General features: G+C 51.0%; 1 protein-coding gene across 3 annotated transcripts in view; it reads left to right on the forward strand.

Moving 5' to 3' along the window:
- Positions 1-23,703, forward strand: part of FBXO41 (F-box protein 41) — a 30,102-nt gene that overhangs the window by 1,784 nt on the left and 4,615 nt on the right. Inside the window, exons 2-13 of one of the 3 annotated variants that reach the window (XM_055240389.2) lie at positions 9,915-10,028; positions 10,743-10,858; positions 13,276-14,318; positions 16,364-16,589; positions 17,078-17,151; positions 17,404-17,762; positions 18,524-18,765; positions 18,976-19,091; positions 19,207-19,359; positions 19,722-19,817; positions 22,181-22,299; positions 22,491-22,649. In XM_055240389.2, coding sequence (XP_055096364.1) covers positions 13,414-14,318; positions 16,364-16,589; positions 17,078-17,151; positions 17,404-17,762; positions 18,524-18,765; positions 18,976-19,091; positions 19,207-19,359; positions 19,722-19,817; positions 22,181-22,299; positions 22,491-22,649 — 2,449 coding nt within the window. In that variant the 5' untranslated portion in view covers positions 9,915-10,028; positions 10,743-10,858; positions 13,276-13,413. Of the gene's footprint in view, positions 1-9,914; positions 10,029-10,742; positions 10,859-11,533; positions 11,905-13,275; positions 14,319-16,363; positions 16,590-17,077; positions 17,152-17,403; positions 17,763-18,523; positions 18,766-18,975; positions 19,092-19,206; positions 19,360-19,721; positions 19,818-22,180; positions 22,300-22,490; positions 22,650-23,703 lie in introns of those variants that run through there. The other 2 variants (XM_063616828.1, XM_055240385.2) reach the window with 2 other exon arrangements.

The raw sequence follows: 23,703 nt of genomic DNA on the forward strand, positions 1-23,703 counted from the left end.
TCCCCATTTCTGTAATTTCCACCTTCTCAGCCCCTTTTCTGCATGTGGATTTTATATGGAAAGAGAGGGAAAGAACTGTTGGGCCCTGAAGGCCAAGTGGGACGAAGAGAGAAGATGCCATGAATGTGATGGGGAGTTGGGGACAAGGAGGCAGGGCCACCAGAAAACAAACTCTATTACCTTCTCAATTTTGCCTGATCTGAATTTAACAGAGAAAGAGACAGACACAGAGAGGGAGTTTGGTGATATCCACACAGTTGTTTCTAGATTTAGGAATGCCTAAATGGCTTCATTTTTGTTTTTGTTTTGGAATATTTGTTTCTTTTAGACAGGCTCTTGCTCTGTTACGAAGGCTGGAGTGCAGTGGAGTGATCATGGCTCACTGCAGCCTTGACCTCCCGGGCCCAAGTGATCCTCCCACCTCAGTCTCCCAAGTAGCTGGGACCACAGGCATATGCCACCACATCTGCCTAATTTTTTTTTCTTTTGGTAGAGACAGGGTCTCCCTATGTTGCCCAGTCTGGTCTCAAACTCCTGGGCTCAAGTCTTCCTGCCTTAGCCTCCTGAAGTGCTGGGATTATATAGCCACTGTGGCCAGCCTTGTTTTGGAATATTTGTAATGGGAAGGGGGTGATGGTTGTTGAAAAGTAATTACCATCCTGCCTTTGAATTCCCTAGATCTCTTTATCTCTCTAGTGGCCTATCACACCCTTTATCCATTCATTTAACAAATATTAGGCCAGGCACGGTGGCTCACACCTGTAATCCCAGCACTTTGGGATGCTGACGAGGATGGATCACCTGAGGTCAGGAGTTCGAGACCAGCCTGACCAACATGGAGAAACCCCATCTCTACTAAAAATACAAAAACTAGCCAGTATGGTGGTGCATGCCTGTAATCCCAGCTACTCAGGAGACTGAGGCAGAATCGCTTGAACTTGGGAGGCAGAGGTTGGGGTGAGCCAAGCTCATGCCACTGCACTCCAGCCTGGAAAACAAGAGCGAAACTACATCTCAAAAAAAAAAAAAAAAATTATTGCATGCTACCATGGGCCACCCAGTGTATATTACAGTGTTAGTATGATGTTCCACTCTCAATCAGAAGGAACACAATGTGGAGACCAAGGGCATGAGCTTCAGTAATCAGGTAGTACTGGGTTCAAATCCTAGTTTATCATGGTTTTAGTTATTCATTAGGTTGTAACAGACCACCCCAGAATTTCTGGATTTAAAACAACAGTGATTTATTATTCCTTCATGGTCTGTGGGTCAGCTGTGACTGTGCCTGTGGCTGTGGGCCCTGCTGGTCTCACGTGGACTCTCGCACAGCTGCATTATGTTGAGAGACTAACAGGAGAGGGACATCAAAATAGCCTCTCATTCTTCAGGGTCTTAATACACATGGCATCTAATCATTTGCTAGTCTAGCCCAAGTTTCTTATGTGGCAGCTGGATCCCAAGAGGGAGTATTCCAAGAGGACAAGTCCTAAGTTACTGCTGATCAAGCCTCTGCCTGCATCAGGCTTGCAAATGTCCAATTGGCCAAAGGAAGTCACGTGGCCAATCCCTGAGTCAGTGTGGGAGGAGAGCACATAAGGACAGGAATACTGGGAGGCATGTCTCATTGGGAACCACCAAAGCAACAGTGCATTACAGGCTTTCCTTGGGCAAGTGATTTGGACACTCTGAGCCTCAGTTTCCTCATCCTAGTATGGAAGCAGTACCACCTACTTGGCAGCATTGTTGTGAGGACCAAGTGAATAGCATGATGTCTGACCAGAATCATTAGTAGATAAGTATTCGCTGTTTTGATTGTTAAACTGCAGGCACCCTAATGGCACAAATCTCATTCATTTATGTGTACCTAGTGCCTAACATGGGCCTTGTGCTGGACATCATTTGCTGGGTGGATAAAATGGAATGAAGCAGACAAGCCCTAAGCGTTAGGGCTCAGCTAGAGCCAAGCTGCAGCATTGAGAAGACACAGCAAGCTCTTACCTCCCAGTAGGTGACCAGCAGAACCAGGAAGCCACCTGTTATTCAAGGTGATTCTTGGATTTACTTAATTGTAACCAGTTCATCCAGTTCCATGACGACAAGTGGTGGAAATTGCTTTGGTTACATGAAATCAATCAATTTCTCCATTATTCAGTATGATTCTTCTAACAACATACTGATATCTACTGTGTGTTAGGATGAATCAGTTGTATTGTCTCTGCTTCCAGTGTATGTGTTAGGAGGTATTTGATGTGCAAACATGTCCATGATTATCAGTATGTGATGCCTGCTACCACATCTTTGAAGAGGTGCAGTAAGGAGTGATTCATGCAGTGATGTGATTTGAGCTGTAGAGGGAGAGGTCAAGGAAGGCTTGGTGGAAAAGGTAGCATTTGAGCTGGGCCTGCAGAATTCAGGCCCAGGAGTCCCAGGAAGAGGGACCAGCATGAGCCTAGACTTGGGGATGCGACAGCACATGGCATTTCCCCATGGAGCAAAATCTTGTAGGGCACCCTAAGAACACACATGGGAGAGAAGCAGAGGCAAAAGCTAGAGCGGGCGGAGCTCAGGGATGGTTAGATTCCAGCCAGTCTTGAGGGTGGGCAAGGCTGGGTGGATGTCACCTCTCAGAAGATGGCCAGCCTTCTGAAATGTTTTTAGAATAAAAGTGACATGACTGGATCAATATATGCAGAAAACTTTGGAAGCTGTGAGAATTCAAAGCTGGGAGATTTATAGACTCCAGTTAGACAATATCAGTGGTCCAGATAGAAGGGAATATAGGTCTGAACTGGGGAAGTGGCTTTAGGAAAAGTAGACAGAATCAAATATTTAGAAGTTAGTGTGGACAAAAATCAGTGATTGATGAGATCTGAGGGGGACTGAGAATTCTGAGATGGCTTGAGTGTGGGGGGGCGGGGGGGGGGAGTTGCTATCCAGGGTGCTGAATAGATAACAAGGGCATTGGTTGAGATGGGAGCCATGAGAAAGAATGTTTGAAGGCAGGTATTTGGGTATTGTGAGTTCAGTATTAGTCACATTAAGCTTTGAGCTGCCAACATTGAAACAGCACCCTTTTCATCCTCTCCCTGTCTACTGGCTCCTTCTAAGAAGCATTTTTTAAAAAAGAATTGCTATACATTTCAGGTCTAAGGCATTGAATTATTCGTGCCTCGGGCCTGCGGAAGTGAAGATATAGAGTAGAATTAGGTTAGCCTTAAGAAGCATTTAAATATGTTCAGGTCACTCCCATCTTAGAAACTACTTCTGGATTCTCCCATGCTGCCTCCTGCTCTTCACAGTTGAGCTTCCTGTATTCACTCACTGTCTCCTCACATCCTTACCTCACTCACTCCTCAGCCCACATCAGCCAGGCCCATCAAAGCAGCAGTCTTGAAAGTCCCCAGTGGGCCCTTCCCTCTTCTGCTCTTACTTGAGTTTTAAACATTATTTCTACTGTTGCTCACTCCTCTCCTGGACATCCTCTCCTCCCTGAGATTCCTTGCCACAACTCCCATTTCTGCTGCTGGTTCTTAGGAACCTCTTGGTTCTTCTGCCTCTCTAAGGGTCCATCTTTTCTCCCAGCTCCCCTCTCTCTGCACCCTCTCCCTTGGACTTGCTCATTGATTAAATACTTTCCTTTTTACCCTTAAGCTGCCAAAACTGTATTTTTGGCTCCGTGTTGCAATCCATGTACTGAATATCTCTACTTCCATGGCCCACTGGAACCTCAAACTCATGGAATCCACAGCCAAAATTATCTCCCTTCAAAACTTGCCTTCCTCCATTTTTCCTCCTTACTGAGTCACATCCTCATCTCCCCAGTTGCTTAAAACCCAAACCCGAGCCTCATCCTTGAGTCCTCCCTTTCTTACCTGCCACAGTCATTCTGTCACCAGGCCTTCTTGACTCTCCTTCCTTAATTGCTCCCATATCCATCCTTCTCCCCATTTGCACTCCTGCTACCTTGGTTAATAGTTTCCACTTCCAGTGTTCCAACAACCTTCTTCCTGACCTTAGCTCTCTGTATTTTGTTCTCTAAACTGTAAATCTGATCAAGCCCTTGCCATTCATTCATTCCACAAACACTACCCCATGAGCACCTGCCCCATGCCAGGCACTGTTAGAAGTGTTGGAGAAATAGCAGTGATTGAGATACACAATGTCTCTATCTTCAAGGAGCTTACATTTTAGTTCCCTGAAGGAGGAATACTCTTTCTCACTTCCTTGCCCTTATACATGCTGTTTCATGTGCTCCGAATGTCTTTCTTCTCCTACCCCAACCTCATAATTGCTCTTCCTCACCTGGCAATTGTATTTTGCTCTTCAAGAGTCAGCTTAGATGCTACCACCTCTGGGGGCTCCCCAGTCCCCCAATTCCTCAAGTTAGGTTAAGTGTAGAATCCCGTGCCTGCCTCTTGCATAACGTTTATTTCATAATTGTATCCTCTAACACCTCAGTCAGCCCTGGGAGACAACAAACTGTTTGCAGGCCAGGACTGGATCTTGTTTGTCTTTGTCCTCAACAAACCTAGCACAGCACCTGGTATAGCTCATGGCACAGGGTAGGTACTCAGTAAATAGACATAGAATAAATTCGTGTTTGAATAGAGCTTAGGAGAGACATCTAGGCTAGAAATGCAGATTTGGGAGACTATTAGTTAGGACACTTGATTGCAAGGGACAGAAATTCAACCTGAACTACTTTAATCAAATTTGCCAATTCATATAACTGGAAAGAAGGGAAATGAATGAGTCTTAGACACCCAGGTCCTCACAGATGTGGTGAGGACTCTATAGCTCTTGGCTCAGCTTTCCTCTGAGTATTGCCACCTTGTTCCCCACCGTTCATGGGCTTTCTCCATGTGATGGGTGGAGGTTGCACAAGGCCATAGACAGCTTCACCATCCTCGCATGGGATCCCAGAGGGACAAGAGGACTACTTTATTGTTCATATAAACTCCCAATAGAGGACTCTGTTGGCTCAGCTTGAGGAATGTGCTCAACCCTGGGTCAATCACTGTGGCCAAGATGATAGAAATACTGTGATTGGCCAGGCCTGGGTCATGTGCCCACCTACTAGGATTGACAACCTGGCCACAACCACATAAAGTACAGAAGGGCAGCTCACTAAAGAAAGGATGAGATGTTGCTATTACCAGAAGGTGAAGAAGACTTGCTGAGCAGATGAAAATCATAATGCCCACTGCAGGGACTATCAGTGACCACATGATGGTGGAAGCCATAGAAATGCAAGATGATCTGTGTTGCTGGCAAAGTCAATGTGTGAGAATGTGACAGGAAACAGGAGCTACAGAAGACACACATCTTAAGATGGTTGGTCTTGTTTGAAGAGACAAGACTCACATGTCTATAAGCCTTAAAAAAAAAAGTACCTCTGATTAGTTCAGCCTGTAGAATCCTTCTATCCAAAGAAAACCTTGATGGGGACTTGAAAGAAAGTAGGCTTGAGATAGGCATTTCAGATACGAGGAGCATCACAGGTCTGGAGGCAGGGCCAGGCCAAAAAAGGAGGCAAGTCTTAGGGCTGCAGAGGTTGCTGATTTGGGAAGACAAGAATGCAAAGGAAAATCTTCAGCTGTTCTGTCATGGTGCTCATAGTACAGACCTGTGATGAAATTTGAACAACACTTCTGTTTTCCTTCTTCCTGCTGTCCTACCTCCCCCTGCCTTTATTGCCCTCTTGCCTGCATTCAAGCAAAGCTTCAGGCTCACGCTTAGGAGATGCATAAATCTAGACAAAAATTTTCCTAAGATTTGTAGTCATTCCTCAGCTCCAGCAGATGGAGGGCAACTGTGAGGAGGGCTGGCCTGGGGTGAAGAGGCACCTGGACCCCAGAAGTCCCTCTCCTCCTCCACCTTACACATCCATCCACAGGCTGATACCCCCAGACTTTCCCCTTCCCCTGCTCTCTGGCAGCCTGGCTAGCAGGATGCTGTGAGGCAAAAAGGGGCACTTCAAAAGTGTATGGTGAGAGAGGGCAGGGTGGGGAGAAAGCTGGCTACTTCTGGGGCCCTGAAAGATGCCCCCCACAGGAAGGACCAGCACTTAGTTAAGATGAACAGATACACACAGATAACCCGACACCAGGCTCACCATACATTATAGAATATCCTTGTTCTTGAATAGTTCCGTATGTGTGTGAACTCTAGAATATCTCTGGTCACTTTGCCATCTTCTTCAGTTTTGTCTGTAGTTATTAGTCTATTCAAGTTTTCTATTCTTGAGTCAATTTTGATAATTTATATTTTCCTAGAAAAGCATTCAGTTCACCCAGATTTTCAAAAATTTGGGCCAAGAGTTGTACCTGGTAGTAATTTAAGAAAATCTCTGTGCCAGCTGTTATCTTTTTTTTCCCCCATGTGTTATATATATAAATGCATTCTCTCTCCCTCCCTCCCTCTCTCCCTCCCTCCCTCCCTCCCTCCCTCTCTCCCTCTCTCTCTCTCTCTCTCTGAATAGATTTGCCAGAGAGCTATTTATTTTGCTGGTCTTTTCAAAGAACCATCTTTTGGATTTACTTCTCAAGGCTACATTTTGGGTTTTAATATACCTAAAGGATGGTGATGTTGAAACAATTACTACACACCATTTTTTTTTTCTTTTTTTGAGACGGAGTTTTGCTCTTGTTGCCCAGGCTGGAGTGCAATGGCGGAATGGCTCATTGCAACCTCCACCTCTTGGGTTTAAGTGATTATGCTGCCTCAGCCTCCTGAGTAGCTGGGATTACAGCCACCTGCCACCATGCCTGTCTAATTTTTGTATTTTTAGTAGAGACGGGGTTTCACCCTGTTGGCCAGGCTGGTCTCAAACTCCTGACCTCAGGTGATCCACCCACCTCAGCCTCCCGAAGGGCTGGGATTACAGACGTGAGCCACCACACCCAGCCTACATATCTTTTTTTTTTTTTTTTAAAAAGTTAAGTCTTGGCCAGGTGTGGTGGCTCACCCCTGTAATCCTAGCACTTTGGGAGGCAGAGGCAAGAGGATCACCTGAGGTCAAGAGTTCAAGACCAGCCTGGCCAACATGGTGAAACCCTCTCTCTACTAAAAATACAAAAATTAGCTGGGCGTGGTGGCACACGCCTGTAATCCCAGCTACTCAGGAGACTGAGGCGGGAGAATCACTTGAACCCAGGGGGTGGAGGTTGCAGTGAGCCAAGATTGGGCCACTTCACTCCAGTCTGAGAGACAGAGCGAAACTCTGTCCAGAAAAAAAAAAGAAAAAAAGTTAAGGCTTGTCTCATATATACTAAGGTATTTATGGATGAAATAATATGATATTTAGGATTTGCTCTAAATTATCCAATAGTGGGCGCAGGGCAAGTGTGAAGCAGGGAAGTAGTGTGCAAATGAAAAATAATTGGCCATGAGCTGAGAATTCTTGAAGCTAGATGATGGGTACCTAGGAGTTCATCATAATACTGTCTCTATTTTTGAACATGTGTGGAAATGTCTATAATGGAAAGTTGGTTTTTAAAAATTCCTATCACACCATGCACACCAAAAATTTCTAGCTGGGTTATAAAATGCAAATGGGCCAGGCGTGGTGGCTCACACTTGTAATCCCAGCACTTTGGCAGGCCAAGGTGGGCAGATCATCTGAGGTCAAGAGTTCAAGACCAGCCTGGCCAACATGGTGAAATGCTGTCTCTACTAAAAATAGAAAAATTAGCCATGTGTGGTGGTGGGTGCTTGTAATCCCAGCTACTTGGGAGGCTGAGGCAGGAGAATCACTTGAACCCAGGACGTGGAGGTTGCAGTGAGCCAACATCGCCACACCACTGTATTCCAACCTAGGCGACAAAGTGAAACTCTGTCTAAAAAAAAAGGGCCGGGCGCGGTGGCTGATGCCTGTAATCCCAGCACTTTGGGAGGCTGAGGCAGGCGGATCACGAGGTCAGGAGATCGAGACCATCCTGGCTAACACGGTGAAACCCCGTCTCTACTAAAAATACAAAAAATTAGCCGGGCGTGGTGGCGGGCGCCTGTAGTCCCAGCTACTCGGGAGGCTGAGGCAGGAGAATGGCGTGAACCCGGGAGGCAGAGGTTGCAGTGATTGCAGTGAGCTGAGATCACGCCATTGCACTCCAGCCTGGGCGACAGAGTGAGACTCCGTCTCCAATAAAAAAAAAAGAAAAGAAAAAAAATCCAAATGTAGGCCAGATGCAGTGGTTCAGGCCTATAATCCCAGCACTTTGGGAGGTTGAGGTGGGTGGATCATTTGAGCCTATCACTTTCTGACGGGCCTGGGCAACATAGTGAGACCCTGTTTCTAAAAAAAAAAAAAAAAAAAAAAAAAAAATCCAAAAGGAAATCATACAGCCTAAAGTATTTATATACTACCAAGTCATTGTCAGTTTATGGTATTATGGCTATTTGTTTAAAGCCCTTAATTCTAAAAAATATTCTGGAATTTTAAAAAAAGGAAATCACAAGTATCGAAAGAAAACATATGTAACTGTTTATAATCTTTGGGTAGGGAGAGATTTCCTAAGCATAATAACAAAATCCGATTTTACTGTGGCATAATTTAAAACTCTAGTATATCAATAAAGACCATAAACAAAAGTAAAAGCCAATCAACACACTTGAGAAAAATATTTGAGGTATATAAATGACACAGGATCAATAATATTAAAAGCTTTTGTAAATCGATAAGAAAATATGAATGTTCAGTATGAAAATGAGCGAAGTAGTGCACAGGCAAGTTACTGAAAAGATAGAAATGGCCAGTGTATGTGTGAAAAACTGTCCAGCTATCACAATCAAGGACATGCAAGTGAAACAGCCAGGCCACTTTCCAGTTTCAAATTGGCAAGAGCACAGGGGCCAGATCGTGAAGCTGAGGAGTTTGGCTGCAGTTGGTAGTGGATGGGGGTGCCCTTGAAGGAGTCTGAGCAGAGGAATCCAATGCCTTTACAGATGGAATAGAGCTGTGGGACTGAAGGCTGGGCCAGCAGTCTAGATGTGATTAGGTTGTGGCCTGGAAGAGTACAAAGCATGAGAAAAGAACAGTTGGGTTGAAAGCACTTGCAAGGAAAAACCAGTAGGTCTTGATGGTTAGCAGAGAGAAAAATCAAGATGGCCAGTGGCGTGGCTGGGAGGACAGTGACACCAAAGGAAACGGGTGCTGGGTAGTAGGTGAGGAGAAGTCTGGGATTTGTTTTTGACACTGTGGGCCATTGTGTTAGTCTGGAGTCTCATTACTAGAGACTGGCAACCGACCCAAATGATAAAAGCTTCAAAAACATTTGCAACCCTTCTCAATGGTCAAGTCCTGGGTTAGAGCTTCAGGCACATCTGGATGTGGATGCTCAAATATCATCAGGGGTCCTTTACTTCTTTTGTCTCAAAGAGAGGACAAAAATGGCCACAAGAGCCTCCAGGCTCACAGCCTACCAACTGAGCACAGCTCCCAAAGTGACTGTATTGGCCCAGATTGAGAAATGAGTCCATTACTGACCTGACCACTGTGATTCTAATGGAACAGACTGAGGTCATGTGTGTTCCCTGGGAGCCAATGGAAGCTGTGAGCCCTACCCAAATCTATTCAAAGCGCAGGCGATGGTTCTCAAAGGGAAAATTGGGGATCAATTCACAATAAAGAGGGACTAGAGCTGGGCAGCAAAAACAATAAAAGTCCACTGTATTTCACTTCTTAGATGTCCAAGATTGACACAGACCCCCTTTACTGTGTAATTTTAAAAAATATTTTCCTGTTTATCGTAATGCAACTATCCCTCACCAAACTTAAAGCACAGTTATCCCACTTTTGGGAGGAGACATTCCAGGTTTTCAGCCAGTTACCACATCTATCCCCAGTTCAACATCTTGGCAATGGCAAGGGGCTGTTTGTTTGGTTAGGTACTAAGCTCATGGTCTTTCCATTTAAGGCCCAACTACAATGATGGAGAGAAAATTGTATAGCTGAAAGAAGAAAAACCCTCCTAGTTGAAGAGGGGGGTGAGGAAAAAACCTGGACCATGGTCCACATGCTTGACTGAATGGTGAGGAAGAGGTTCCCTGGTACACCAGTCTCACTGCTCTGATTTTGCTGTCTCTGTGAGAGGGGCTGAGGGGTGCAGGTTTGGGGAGGTTCAGGGCAACCATAGGGGCTGAGCAATCCTTTGGTTTGTGGGGGCTTTCTGGCAATACAATTCCCTTAATCCCTGGGAGGCTTTTCAGTCCGTTTGCATTTGGTTATCCCTAGAGCTATTAACCAAAGCTAGAGACCTCTATGAAAGTTATGATTCTTGAATGAAGTCCCTGGTGGTGGTGTAGAAGGAGGGGAGGGGTTATCTCTTAGCAACAGGCCCCAATGTTCTGCCCATCCCAGGAGCCCTTGGTTCTGCAGCCTCTAGCTGGGCCTCTGCCACAGGGCAATGCAAACTCCTAGTTTGGGGAGGGAGGCAGAAGGTCATCTGCCCCTTCTCACTGAAGCTGCATCCCAACGGAAGGCTGTTTATGATGGAAGCTTCTGTCCAGCTGGGAGGCCACAGCAGGAAGGGTTCAGCAGGGCCCGAGGAGTTGAGTACCTGTCAGGCCCCAGGCTTATTTCCGTCTTAGTTCCCAGCCTCTTTGTCTTTGCTTGAGGTGACTTTAGCTTGAAGCAAAGAACTGGCTCTTAATTATCTGACTCTCAGCCATATTGAATTACTACTGGCTGCAGGCAGAAAGGGCCTCTCTGGGCAAGCCCAAATTTTCTTCCTCTCTGCTTTCAGATGGGCTCCTTTCAGCCAGAGTGTGTCTCTTGCTTGTTGGACCTTACTGAGGCCATTGGAAAGACACTCCCAACATCCTGACATTTTTCTACAAATCCCCTAATGTTCCAGCCATGGTAGGTACATGGCCTGAGCTCCAGGGATGGTGGGAGACAGTTTAATCATCTGCTTTGCTGCTGCTCTGTTCACCAACCTGTGAGTGGGGAATGGGGGAAGTAGTGCCAGCTTATGCCCCCCTCCTTAGTTCAGCTAATTTCTTTTGTGGGTCTATTAAAAATTTGCATCTCTGATTCTAATTTCTTGGTTAGGATATTTTCTGGGTGCAAGTAACACAGACCCAACTGTAACTAGCTTAAGCAAAAAAGGGAAATAGGGGCTAGGTGCAGTGGCTCATACCTGTAATCCCAACACTTTCGAAGGCCGAGGCAGGTGGTTCACTTGAGGTCAGTAGTTCAAGACTAGCCTGGCCACCATGGTGAAATCCTGTCTCTACTAAAAATACAACAATTAGCTGGGCATGGTGGCACATGCCTGTAGTCCCAGCTACTCGGGAGGCTAAGGCAGGAGAATTGCTTGAACTTTGGAAGGGGAGGTTGTAGTGAGCCGAGACTGCACCACTGCACTCCAGCCCGGGTGAAAGAGTGAGACTCCATCTCAAAAAAAAAAAAGAAGTAGGGGGGTGCAGAATTAATTGGCTTGTGTAACTGAACAGGCCAGGCTCTCAAACAGTGTCTGTGAGGAATGTCTTTCTCCATCTAAGTTTTGCTTCTTTGGGTTGGCTTCATTCCCAGGTGTCTCCTCCCCAAAGGAGAAAGGATGGCACCAGCAGCTCTGGCCTTCTCCATCAGCTTAGAAACCTGATCCCAAAGACAGTGCTTTCCCCAGTCATTCCAGAAGAGTCCTGGGGCTCACTGGCTCAACTTTGGTGCTCTGTGTTTACCCCACGACTGATTTGCCAGGCCTATGTCACATCCCCAAGACCACGTGGACTGAGAAAGTGGGGAAGGATGGTTCGCTATGGTCAAAGCAGGGTGCTATTACCAGGAGGAGGACTGGATGCTGGGCTGGCAAAAGGAACAGACACCCACCCATACATCCTGTGGAAATGCCACAAGGCAACACAACTATGCGGCAGGTCAGGATGGAGAAGTAGAGCTTACAGGTGCGAGTAAACCTGTGTGAGGGAAGCCGACTGCCTTCCTAGGGGGAGGATAGAGATGGAGGGCTCCAGAGGCAGACCTCAGGGAATGAGGACGTTTAGGAAGGCAGCAAGAACAGGAAGTTGCAGAACCCAGGGGAAAATCCAGACAGGAAAGCTCATGGCAGCCTGTGAAGATGGAAGGGTCAACAGTATCAGCCATGGGACCAAGTAGGTGAAGACGCTTGATGACAACTGGCTTGTCTGATCAGCAGGTGGTCTGTGACCTTGATCACAGGGCAGTGGAAGCCCAATTGCAGGCAATTAGGAAGAGGATGGCAGTGAGGAATGGGATGGAGACCCCACAAGGTAGGAGAAGAGTGACAGGAAGCCAGAGATGGAGGGGCAGCAGGAGTTGACGGTGAGCAGGGTTGGGATGCCAGAATTGGTGGGGGGATGGAAGGACCTTGTGCCAAAAGGGGTGTGGGGAGGATGGATAATAAAGCCCTTGGGGTAAAGGCGGGTCAGGGACACTTACTGGAAGCCTTCCTCACCTTTTCTAGGTCTGAGAAAAAGACCTAAGGGCCTGTAGTAGTAGGGATAGGAGGATATGGTGTAGAAGTCGGGACAGAACAAACAGTGACACATGTGATATCATTACGTAGAGTGATGTCTTGGTCACTGCAACATGGTACCAATAGTTCCAGCCTGTGTGGGGGTGCAGTCTGCAAAAAATGAAAATAAGCATACATGTTCTTTCCAAGGATTTTTACACTCATTTTAAGTATACAGCTTGATGATTATTTAAATACGTACACAACTGTATAACCACCACTCAGAGCAGATAGAGAACATTCTCCGCATCACATAAAGCTGCCTCCTGCCCCTTCCCAGTCCATGTAGCCCCCAGCTGGGGACCTCTATGCCGACTTCATCATCAATTGTGTCTGTTCTTGAACTCCATCTCTCTGGAATTCTACAGCATGCACTCTTTGGTCTGGCTTCTTTCATGCAACATAATATTGGATGGACTCATCCATGTCACTGTGTACCAATAGTTTCTTTTCTTATTGCTGGGTAGATTCCATCATGAATATGCTACAGTTTAACCGTTCTACCATTGCTGGGCACTTGGGTCGTTTCCAGGTTGGAACCATTATAAATAAAAGTGATCACGCTCCTGCCCCTTTAAAAACAGATTATCTCATTCTCTCGCTGTCTCTTGCACATATACAGGCCCTCGCACAGGTGCCAGAGCAGGCCAGCCTCCTCTGGGAGGTCTCCCATTGCCCCTCAATGCTGATTTCCTCATGGCTGGGGGATGCGGGCTCCGGGCTGGGAGCCGGGGTGGGAGCAGCGATACCCTCTTCCTAAGACTCATCGCGTCTCTTCCAGCCTCCTCGCCCCAGGCCGCGGGCGCCCTGAGCCTTCCTGACCCCGCAGGGGGCCTCGCCCGCGGTCCCCCATGAGCGCGCCGGGCTGACCGGCGGGGCGGCCGCGGTGGAGCCCGCGTGCCGCGGGGGCGGCGGGGCCATGGCCTCGCTGGACCTGCCGTACCGCTGCCCCCGCTGCGGGGAGCACAAGCGCTTCCGGAGCCTGTCGTCGCTGCGCGCGCACCTGGAGTACAGCCACACCTACGAGACGCTCTACATCCTCTCCAAGACTAACAGCATCTGCGACGGCGCCGCCGCCGCCGCGGCCGCCGCGGCGGCCGCCTCGGGCTTCCCGCTAGCTCCCGAGCCCGCCGCCCTGCTGGCCGTGCCCGGCGCCCGGCGAGAGGTCTTCGAGAGCACGTCCTTCCAAGGCAAGGAGCAGGCGGCCGGGCCGTCGCCCGCGGCGCCGCACCTGCTTCACCACCACCATCACCACGCGCCCCTCGCCCACTTCCCCGGCGACCTGGTGCCCGCTAGCCTGCCTTGTGAGGAGTTGGCCGAGCCGGGCCTCGTGCCCGCCGCCGCAGCGCGCTATGCGCTGCGCGAGATCGAGATCCCGCTGGGGGAGCTGTTCGCCCGCAAGTCCGTGGCGTCCTCGGCGTGCTCGACGCCGCCGCCTGGGCCCGGCCCCGGCCCTTGCCCCGGGCCTGCCTCCGCTTCGCCCGCGTCCCCCTCACCCGCTGATGTGGCCTACGAAGAAGGCCTGGCGCGCCTCAAGATCCGCGCGCTGGAGAAGCTGGAGGTGGACCGGCGGCTGGAGCGGCTGAGCGAGGAGGTGGAGCAGAAGATAGCGGGCCAGGTGGGCCGGCTGCAGGCCGAGCTGGAGCGCAAGGCAGCCGAACTGGAGACTGCGCGGCAGGAGAGTGCGAGGCTCGGGCGCGAGAAGGAGGAACTGGAGGAGCGCGCGTCTGAGCTCTCCCGCCAGGTAGACGTGAGCGTAGAGCTGCTGGCCTCACTCAAGCAGGACCTGGTGCACAAGGAACAGGAGCTGAGCCGGAAGCAGCAGTGAGTAGACCCATGGGGCCCTGTGGGTGGTTGTGCCTGTGCGGGTCACTGTGCCACCACCACCACCACCGTGGGCGTGCCTGAGTGTGTGTGTATGTGGCCATGGCTTTGTAATAGAGGATCTGTGGCCAGAAGCATGCATGCGGGGCCAAGAGTGTCATGATGATGTGTGTTTGGTACTGTGAGGACATGGCACTGTGACCCTGTGCCTCTTTGTGAAGTCTGCCTTTCTCGTTCTCTGTCCTAGACAAGCCAACCCCTGCATTTTGGCACCAGATCCTCTTCTCTTTTGCCTACCCAAAGATACAGCTCAACTCTCCCCTCTCCCTTTTCCATCATCAGATTTTCTGTTTCTGCATATTTCTACAAGCATACAGACATGTCATTTCTCCCATCTGCCATAACCCCCTTCCCCTTAGCTACTGCCCCTTTTCTCTCCTCCTTACAGAAAACTCCTTGTATTTGTTTATACTTCTTGTCTCCAATTTCTTTCCTCACTTTCTTTCTTGAACCCAGGCTGATCGGGTTTTCACCTCTACCAGGGTCCCCACGCCACCAGCGACCTTCCTGTTGCTAAGGCCTAGCCATCGTCTTACTTGGCCCATTGGTGGCATTTGACATAGCTGATCCCTGACATGCCTTCTTCACTTGGCTTCCGGGACACTCTTGGGATTTCCTTCCATCTGTCTCAATCTTCTTCATTTCTGTGGTCTTTAAATGTGGGATTATGAACTACAGATGGCCCCTGACTTACAATGGTTTGACACAATTTTTTGATTTTCCGATGCTACAAAAGCATCACGCAGTCAGTAGAAACTGTACTGTATGAAAATGAAAAACAGTATGTACAACCATACTGTTTTTTTCAGTACGGTATTCAATAAATTACATGAGATCAACACTTTTTTTAATAAAATAGACTTTGTGTTCAGTGACTTTGTCCAACTGTAGGCTAATATAAGTTCTCTGAGCACATTTAAGGCAAGCCAGGCTAAGCACTGATGTTCAGTAGGTTAAGTGCATTAAATGCATTTTTGACTGATGATATTTTCAACTTACAATGGGTTGAGGGGGATGTATCCCCATTGTAAGCCAAGGAGCATTTGTATATAGATGTTATTTATGTGTCCCCATTGTGATATAAGCTCCATAAAGGCAGGAGTTGTTCACTGCTATTTCCCCAATACCTAGAACAGTGCCTGGCACCTAGAAGGTGTTCAATAAATGTTGAATGGATGCACAAACAACCGGGAATGCATTTGGGAGGAAGTACGCACGTGATTCTAAGTGTGCCATGTGTTCACGCAGCTCCTACAAGTTGGTGCAAACTATCAGTATGCTTCCACATTTGAGTGTATTCCTCTGCGGGTTGATGTGACTTAGTGTGTATTTTTGAAGGTTCCTGCAAGTATGTTTGACTGTGTCGGTGGTACTGTGCCTCCATGGTTCTTTGCGTGTCTCACACGTGAGCACATGCCCAAGCTGGAACATGATGTGACTACATGAACATGAATGTGTGGGGCTGTGCCTGGGGCTGTGTAATGGGCTCTGTGTGGGGATATGTGACATGGCTGGTGGCTCTAAGTGTGTGCCTAGGAGTGTTGTGTTGGGATGCTGGGTATTGAAGGACATGCACATGTGACTGAACATGTCTGTGTTTCTGTATGAGAGAGATGTGTCTGGTTATGGCATATGGATGTACATGGGGTACGTGTGTGGGGATGTATGTGTGCCTGGGGTTGTGTGGGACTGAGTATGCCTGATTATTTCTGTGGAGAGCAGGGTGTGTAGTATTTCTGTGGAGAGCAGGGTCTGGGGCCGGGTGGGTGGGGTGTGAGTCTGTGGCTTGGAGTGCATGCATGCATTTCTGTATGTGTCATCGTGCGGGGCCATGTGCTAGGCCTGTTCTGCAGGAACCCATGTGACCATAAGCAGACACCGCAGGCAGCTGTGCCGGTGTCTCCCCGCACTGGCCAGGCTCTCCTCCAGAGGGTGGGTGGGCAGGCAGGCTGAGGCTCTGGGGTAAGAGACTGCTCTGGGCCCAGGGAGGTGGTGCAGATCGACCAGTTCCTGAAGGAGACGGCGGCGCGGGAGGCCAGCGCCAAGCTGCGGCTGCAGCAGTTCATTGAGGAGCTCCTTGAGCGGGCTGACCGTGCCGAACGGCAGCTGCAGGTCATCAGCAGCAGCTGTGGCAGCACGCCCAGCGCCAGCCTGGGCCGTGGAGGTGGGGGCGGTGGTGCTGGCCCCAATGCCCGGGGCCCAGGCAGAATGGTGAGTGCCCACCTGCCTTCCCTCCTCTATCTGCACACCTGGCCCCCAACAACCTCACCTTTCACATGGCTGGACATCTCCCCATGATGCCCCATTTGACCCTTCTTTGGCTTTTCCCCCACGAGCAGATGCCAGAACAGGGGAGCCCCTCTGATTGGGCAGGAGTGCCAGTGCCAGCCCCCGAGGCTGTAGTGAGATATAATTCAGTGGCCCCAGCCCTCAGGGGCTATCTCTGCCCATCCCTGCAAATGAGAGTCCAGGAGCCACAAGCTGGGGTCCAAGGTGTTGGGTGGGTGTGGGGAGGGGCTGGTGAGCCTGCCTCTCTGGGCTGTCTGTCTGTCCATTTGTCCATCTTTCCCAACTATTTTCCTTTCTCTCTCCTCTCCCCCATCTCCTCTCCATCTTTTGCCCTGTTTCCCCTGCTATTCCTGCTCATCCTCTTGCCTCCTCCGCCCCTCTCCTTTACCTCCTGCTCTGGGGGCCCACAGCGAGAACACCACGCGGGCCCGGCCGTGCCTAACACATATGCAGTGTCACGGCATGGCTCCTCTCCCAGCACAGGGTAAGCCTCGGGCCCAGCCCACCCCATGCAGCCCACCCTCACCCTGGAAAGATCCGCTGGCCTGTCTGGGGCTTGTGTCATCCTCCTGCCCCTACCCTCCCTGAGTCACGTGTGTCTGCCTTTCCACACCCAGAGGAGGCTTTTGGAAAGCAGGGCGGGTGGGTTGCCCTCGGCTGATGGTAGGGGCAGGATGGGGAGTTTGGGCAGGCCTGGTGCCTGTCACCCCTTACTGTGTGGTCCACCCTGCCCCAGGGCCTCCAGCCGTGTGCCAGCCGCATCCCAGAGCTCAGGCTGCTATGACAGTGACAGTCTGGAGCTGCCCAGGCCAGAGGAGGGGGCCCCTGAGGACAGTGGCCCTGGGGGCTTGGGCACACGGGCCCAGGCTGCCAACGGGGGCTCAGAGCGGTCCCAGCCCCCTCGCAGCTCAGGCCTGCGGCGCCAGGCCATCCAGAACTGGCAGCGCAGACCCCGCCGACACAGCACTGAGGGGGAAGAGGGTGATGTCTCCGACGTTGGCTCCCGAACCACTGAGTCAGAGGCTGAGGGCCCGTTGGATGCGCCCCGCCCCGGGCCTGCTATGGCTGGGCCACTGAGCAGCTGCCGGCTCTCAGGTGGGTCCCGGAAGGGTGGGCCGGGGTTCACAGGTCTGAGGCAGTGAATCTCCTGGGCTCCTGCACCCCCCTCCCCTTTCCCCAGACTTGCCCACCCCTCCTACATAGCACCCTTCAAGCCTGGGGCAGGAACTCTTGTGACAGGGCAGGGCTGCAGTGGCACAAATATGCTCAGATTGTCTGTTGCACAAGGATGCCACATCTGGGGGGCAGGGGATCCAGTCACATGGTGGGCTTATCAACATTTACAGGAGAGCAGTTGAGTATTGCCTCCAAACTCTGACGCCCCTGGTGCAGTGGGGGAGAGGCCCCCCACCATATTCACAGAAGGCACCGCACATATGTGGGTGGTTTGGGAGGTGAGAGGGCTAGGGTCAGGGGTATAGCCACACCCCATCTTCTGGGCAGCCCCATGCCTGCCTTCTGTTTCCAGAGGCCTGGTTTATACTCCAGCACCACCCACCCCCAACCTCTTTCACTCTCCAAATCTGATGTGTTGCCTCTTGTAGGGGGTGAGTTTGAATGATATATAACCTTAAAAAGGAAGTTTACACAAGGGATGCCTTTTTGTAATTTGCAAAACTGGAGATGGGGTACCGCAAAGGACAGGGATGCAGAGGCCCCTTTTCCTTCTTCCCTAGGCCCTGGTACCACAGCATGCCCATTCCTCTGCAGCTCCTACCCTGCCCCAGCTCCCCACACACATCCCCACACCAGCCTTGACCCTCCACACTCACTTTTGAACCCCTGGTATTCTGCAGCCCGCCCCGAGGGAGGCAGTGGGCGGGGTCGGCGAGCAGAGAGGGGCAGCCCCTCACGCTCCAATGAGGTCATCAGCCCGGAGATCCTGAAGATGCGAGCTGCCCTCTTCTGCATCTTCACCTACCTGGACACGCGCACACTGCTGCATGCTGCCGAGGTCTGCCGGGACTGGCGCTTTGTGGCCCGCCACCCTGCAGTCTGGACGAGGGTGCTGCTTGAGAATGCCCGTGTCTGCTCCAAGGTAACTGCCCCTGCCTGCCTTCTGTGCCCTGCTGTGAACCCACCTTTCCCCCTGGGTAGAATCTGGCCCCTTGAGGTCTGGTCCTTGCAACTCTTACAACACCGTAGCGCCAAGCTGGCTTCCCTGAAATGCTCTCATGGGGCCTTCTCCACCTCCAGCCAACCAAGTTCAGACCGCTTCATCTCCAAATACCCTTCCCCTCCCCCGCAGTTCCTGGCAATGCTGGCTCAGTGGTGCACCCAGGCCCACTCTCTGACGCTACAGAACTTGAAGCCCCGGCAGCGGGGAAAGAAGGAGAGCAAGGAGGAGTACGCCCGGAGCACCCGGTGAGGCCTGCGATGGGTGGGTGGGGGGTGCTGCTGGGCCACAGACCTGGAATTAAGTAAGGTTGTTTCCCAGAGGAGGAGGTGGTCAGCTCTCTGACCTCTTGGTCATCCCCAGGGGCTGCCTGGAAGCTGGGCTGGAGTCCCTGCTGAAGGCAGCTGGGGGGAACCTACTGATCCTGCGCATCTCCCACTGTCCAAACATCCTCACCGACCGCTCGCTCTGGCTGGCCAGCTGCTACTGCCGTGCGCTGCAGGCTGTCACGTACAGGTGGGTCAACCGACTAGAAGCATGGCCTATTCCCTCTAGGCCCAGGGTCCTACGGGATCCCTAGGCGCTGCATAGCCTCCCCCAGGGTTCTCAAGCAAAGGGATCCAAGAGCTCTATGGCTGAAGGGAAGGAAGCCTTGGTAAGAGCAGAGGCCATCAGAGTGGGCAACTCCAGCTTTGTCTTGTATATTTTCTTTCTTTTTTTTTTTTTTTAAATAGAGACAGGGTCTCGCCATATTGCCCAAGCTAGTCTAGAACTCCTGGGCTCAGGCGATCCCCAACCTCGGCTTTGACCTCCTAAAGTGTTGGGATTACCAGTATAAGCCACCCTGCTGCCTGACCAGCAGCTTTGTCTTTTCACAGGAGTGCCACAGACCCTGTGGGCCATGAGGTCATTTGGGCCCTGGGCGCAGGCTGCAGAGAGATCGTCTCCCTCCAAGTGGCGCCACTTCACCCCTGGTGAGCCCTGGCAGGTTTGGGGGATGGGAGGGGGGACATGGTTGGGCCTGGTCTGGGGCTGAGGACTGAGCAGATCTGAGCCCATTCCACAAGCTATTAGGACAGATTCACACACATTAATTAATCTGTCCATTGAGGCATTAGGAGCAGGGCTTTAAAATCAGACCTGGTTGGTCGAGCACGGTGTCTCACACCTGTAATCCCAGTACTTTGAGAGGCTGAGTCGGGCGGATCACCTGAGGTCTGGAGTTCGAGACCAGCCTGACCAACATGGGAGACACCCTGTCTCTACTAAAAATACAAAATTAGCCGAGCGTGGTGGTGCACGCCTGTAATCCCAGCTACTCGGGAGGCTAAGGCAGGAGAATCGCCTGAACCTGGGAGGCAGAGGTTGCGGTGAGCCGAGATCGTGCCATTGCACTCCAGCCTGGGCAACAAGACGGAAACTCCGTCAAATAAATAAATAAATAAATAAATTTTAAAAATCAGACCTGGGGTCATGTCCTGGCTTACTGGCAGTGCCACCTTGGCAATCTCAATCGTGTCTTAGTTTCTCAAACTGCAAAGTAAAGGTGGTATTAGGAACTATGGACCTTATTAGGGCTGTTGCTCGCCCAAATGAGATTAGGTACACAAAGCCTGCAGGGTCCACGGTAATTGTTCCGTAAACACCAGCTAAAAACCACCAGCTTTGTTTGACATATGAAAGGTGGTTCAGGGAGGTCAGTGTATGAAAGAGCTGGTCATTGGAGAATCCAGGTTACAAAATCATTTCTCACTTTGTTTGGAGTTCCTCTAACACACCAGGCTCTTCTGCTCCCTACGTTTTGCCTCTCTTCACGCGACAGCTCCTCCCAGTCATCCAGTGTGCCTTCTGTAACACCCTGGGTAGAGCATGTCACTGCTCCCCTGCCTCAATCCCTACTGCATTTTGCCCTGACCCCTCTGTCATCTACTTTGCAATAATCTCTTTTTTTTTTTTTTCTTTTTTGAGACGGAGTCTTGCTCTGTTGCCCAGGCTGGAGTGCAGTGGTGCAATCTCAGCTTACTGCAACCTCCACCTCCCAGGTTCAGGCGATCCTTCTACCTCAGCCTCACAAGTAGCTGGGACTACACGCATGGGCCACCATGCCCAGCTAATTTTTGTATTTGTAGTAGAGACGGGCTTTCACCATGTTGGCCAGGCTGATCTCGAACTCCTGACCTCAGGTGATCTGCCTGCCTCGGCCTCCCAAAGTGCTGGGATTACAGGCATGAGCCACCGCACCCAGCCCTACTTTGCAATAATTTCTTTATATTTCTATCTCCTCCACTAGATGGGTGGTTTTCAAGGCAGAATCTAGGAATGTCCATTTCTGTATCCCTGGTACCAAATGCATAATAGATGCCAGAGAGATGTTTGTTGCCTGGGCAAATGTTGGGGGATGAAGTGTTTAGGGAAATGGCATTTGGTGTGAATGGAAAGGCAAGCTGGGGCAATCAGGAAGGGCCTTGCTAAGGAATTTAGTTTTTTTGCATTTTATCTAGAAAGTATTGGAAGCTATTTGGTGGGATTTTAGATTTTAAGAAAGGGATTAAGATCAGACTGGTAATATTCTATGCCCCCCACCACTTCTGCCACCAAAGAGACTGTCCACTCTTTGAGGGTAGGGACCATGTCTATGTTGTCACCGCTGCACCCCCAGGGCCTAGCTCAGTTGTTGTTGACTTGATAACCACTTGCTGAATGGTGGAGTGAGTGGATGTAGGAATGAGGGGCTCCCTATCTGCAGTATAGAGGATGAGATGCAGGGAGACTAGTGCTAACCCAGAGAATGCCAATGGTGGTCTGAACTGTGGGTTCAAGAGTACTTAAGGCCGGGCGCAGTGGCTCCCACCTGTGATCCCAGCACTTTGGGAAGCCAAGGCAGCAGATCACTTGAGGCCAGGAGTTTGAGACCAGCCTGGCCAACATGGTGAAACCCTGTCTCTACTAAAAGTACAAAAAAATGAGCCGGGCATGGTAGCACATGCCTGTAGTCCCATCTACTCAGGAGGCTGAGGCAGGAGAATTGCTTGAACCCAGGAGGCAGAGGTTGCAGTGAGCCGAAATTGCACCACTGCACTCCAGCCTGGGTGACAGAGTGAGACCCTGTCTCAAAAAAAAAAAACAAAAAAAAACAGTGCTTGGGAATCAGAATCTGCAGGACTTGGTGGATGAGATGAGGGCAGAGGAGTCAGGGATGATCCTGGTTCTCTGACTTGACCAGCTGGGTTGTTGGAGAAACGCTTGCCTGAATCAGGGAGGAGTCCCACAGGAGGAGCATGCTGGGGTATCAGGCATCCAGAGACTTCCCTGACTGCTCCCCCTTCCCATTCTCCAGCCAGCAGCCCACGCGCTTCAGTAACCGCTGCCTGCAGATGATTGGTCGCTGTTGGCCCCACCTGCGGGCCTTGGGGGTCGGGGGTGCCGGCTGTGGGGTGCAGGGCCTGGCATCACTCGGTGAGTCTTTCCTTGGACTAGGGTGGTGGGTAGTGGAAAGCAGGCATGGGTGCAGTGCTGCCCTGTGAAATCCCACAGGGGCTTGGGGCTGCAGCCTGGGTGGGGGCAGGTGGCAGGGTGGTAGCCAGGGTGCTGGCTGCAGGGGTGACCGAGGAGTGTGTCAGCAGGATCCCTCTTCTTTCTCTTCCTAGCAAGAAACTGCATGCGGCTGCAGGTCCTGGAGCTTGACCATGTGTCAGAGATCACCCAGGAGGTGGCAGCAGAGGTCTGCCGGGAAGGCCTGAAGGGACTGGAGATGCTGGTGCTCACGGCGACTCCTGTCACCCCTAAGGCCCTACTGCACTTCAATAGTGAGCAATGGGGGAATGCGGGGCAGGGTACGACTATCACCTGCCACGGGGCTCTGTCAGCAGGTAGCCTAACTATCACTGGGGCAGATGGATCAGGGTCTCCAGCCAAGGGCAGAGGCAGGGGGACAGGTTAAGAGCACTGGTTCTAGAGCTTGACTGACCTAGGTCCCAGGTCTGGCTCTGCTACTTATTAGCTGAGTGATGTTGGGCAAGTTACTATACCTCTCTGAGTCCTGTATTCCCATCTTCTAAGCTGACTTTCTAGGATGGGTGAGAGGATTAAATGAGATGATATGTGGAAGCCCCCCAAGGACAGTTCTCAGGGTGAAGACTCCTCTCTCCCTGGACTCCAGATCATACCTCCTTGGCTTCCACACCTTTCTCAAACCACCCACTCCACTCTCAGTCACTACTCCACCTGCACTGAGGACCTAGCACCCAGTGTGGGCTGCTCCTGCCCAAGGAGACCACCAGCCAGGACCCTTTGGCTCCTGAGAGGACCCCATGCCAACTGCACCAAGGTGCCTTGACCCTCTTTCCAAGACCTTCTTCCCCCTTCAGCCACATGGGATGCCCTGGACTTTACCACCAGAACTAACTGCTCAGCCTCCAGAATCATGACCTCCAGGCCCTTCTCAGTCACCTGATCTTCCTCTACCTCCCCCGACTTCACGCCATATCCAGTCCCTTAAGCCCTCTGTTCCCAAGTATTTGCCCCACCTCCCCCTCCTTTGTGCTTCAGCCTGGATCCACGAGCCTCACCTCAGCCACTCTGTTCCTTGTCATTCATCCCCAAATGTCCAGACCATGGTATAGCTGCCCCCTGTGTCAGGGAAGTTCCTAGAGGCTTTGGACAGCTGGTGGCTGCCCACTCATCCTCCCAGAAGCCACTGCAGCCTCTCCTGTGCCTCAGCCCCATCTACCTCTCCCCGCATCCGGTCGCCAGCCCCCAGGTGGCATGGATCTGCTCTCCTCTGTCGTGTTCCCGGTAGCTGGCACCTGACTGTCTGATTTCATTAATTAGTGAGAGGAGAGGAGGCAGCTCCACAGCCCA

The sequence above is a fragment of the Symphalangus syndactylus genome, chromosome 14 (genome assembly GCF_028878055.3).
Source record: "Symphalangus syndactylus isolate Jambi chromosome 14, NHGRI_mSymSyn1-v2.1_pri, whole genome shotgun sequence".
Taxonomy (NCBI): Eukaryota; Metazoa; Chordata; class Mammalia; order Primates; family Hylobatidae; genus Symphalangus; species Symphalangus syndactylus.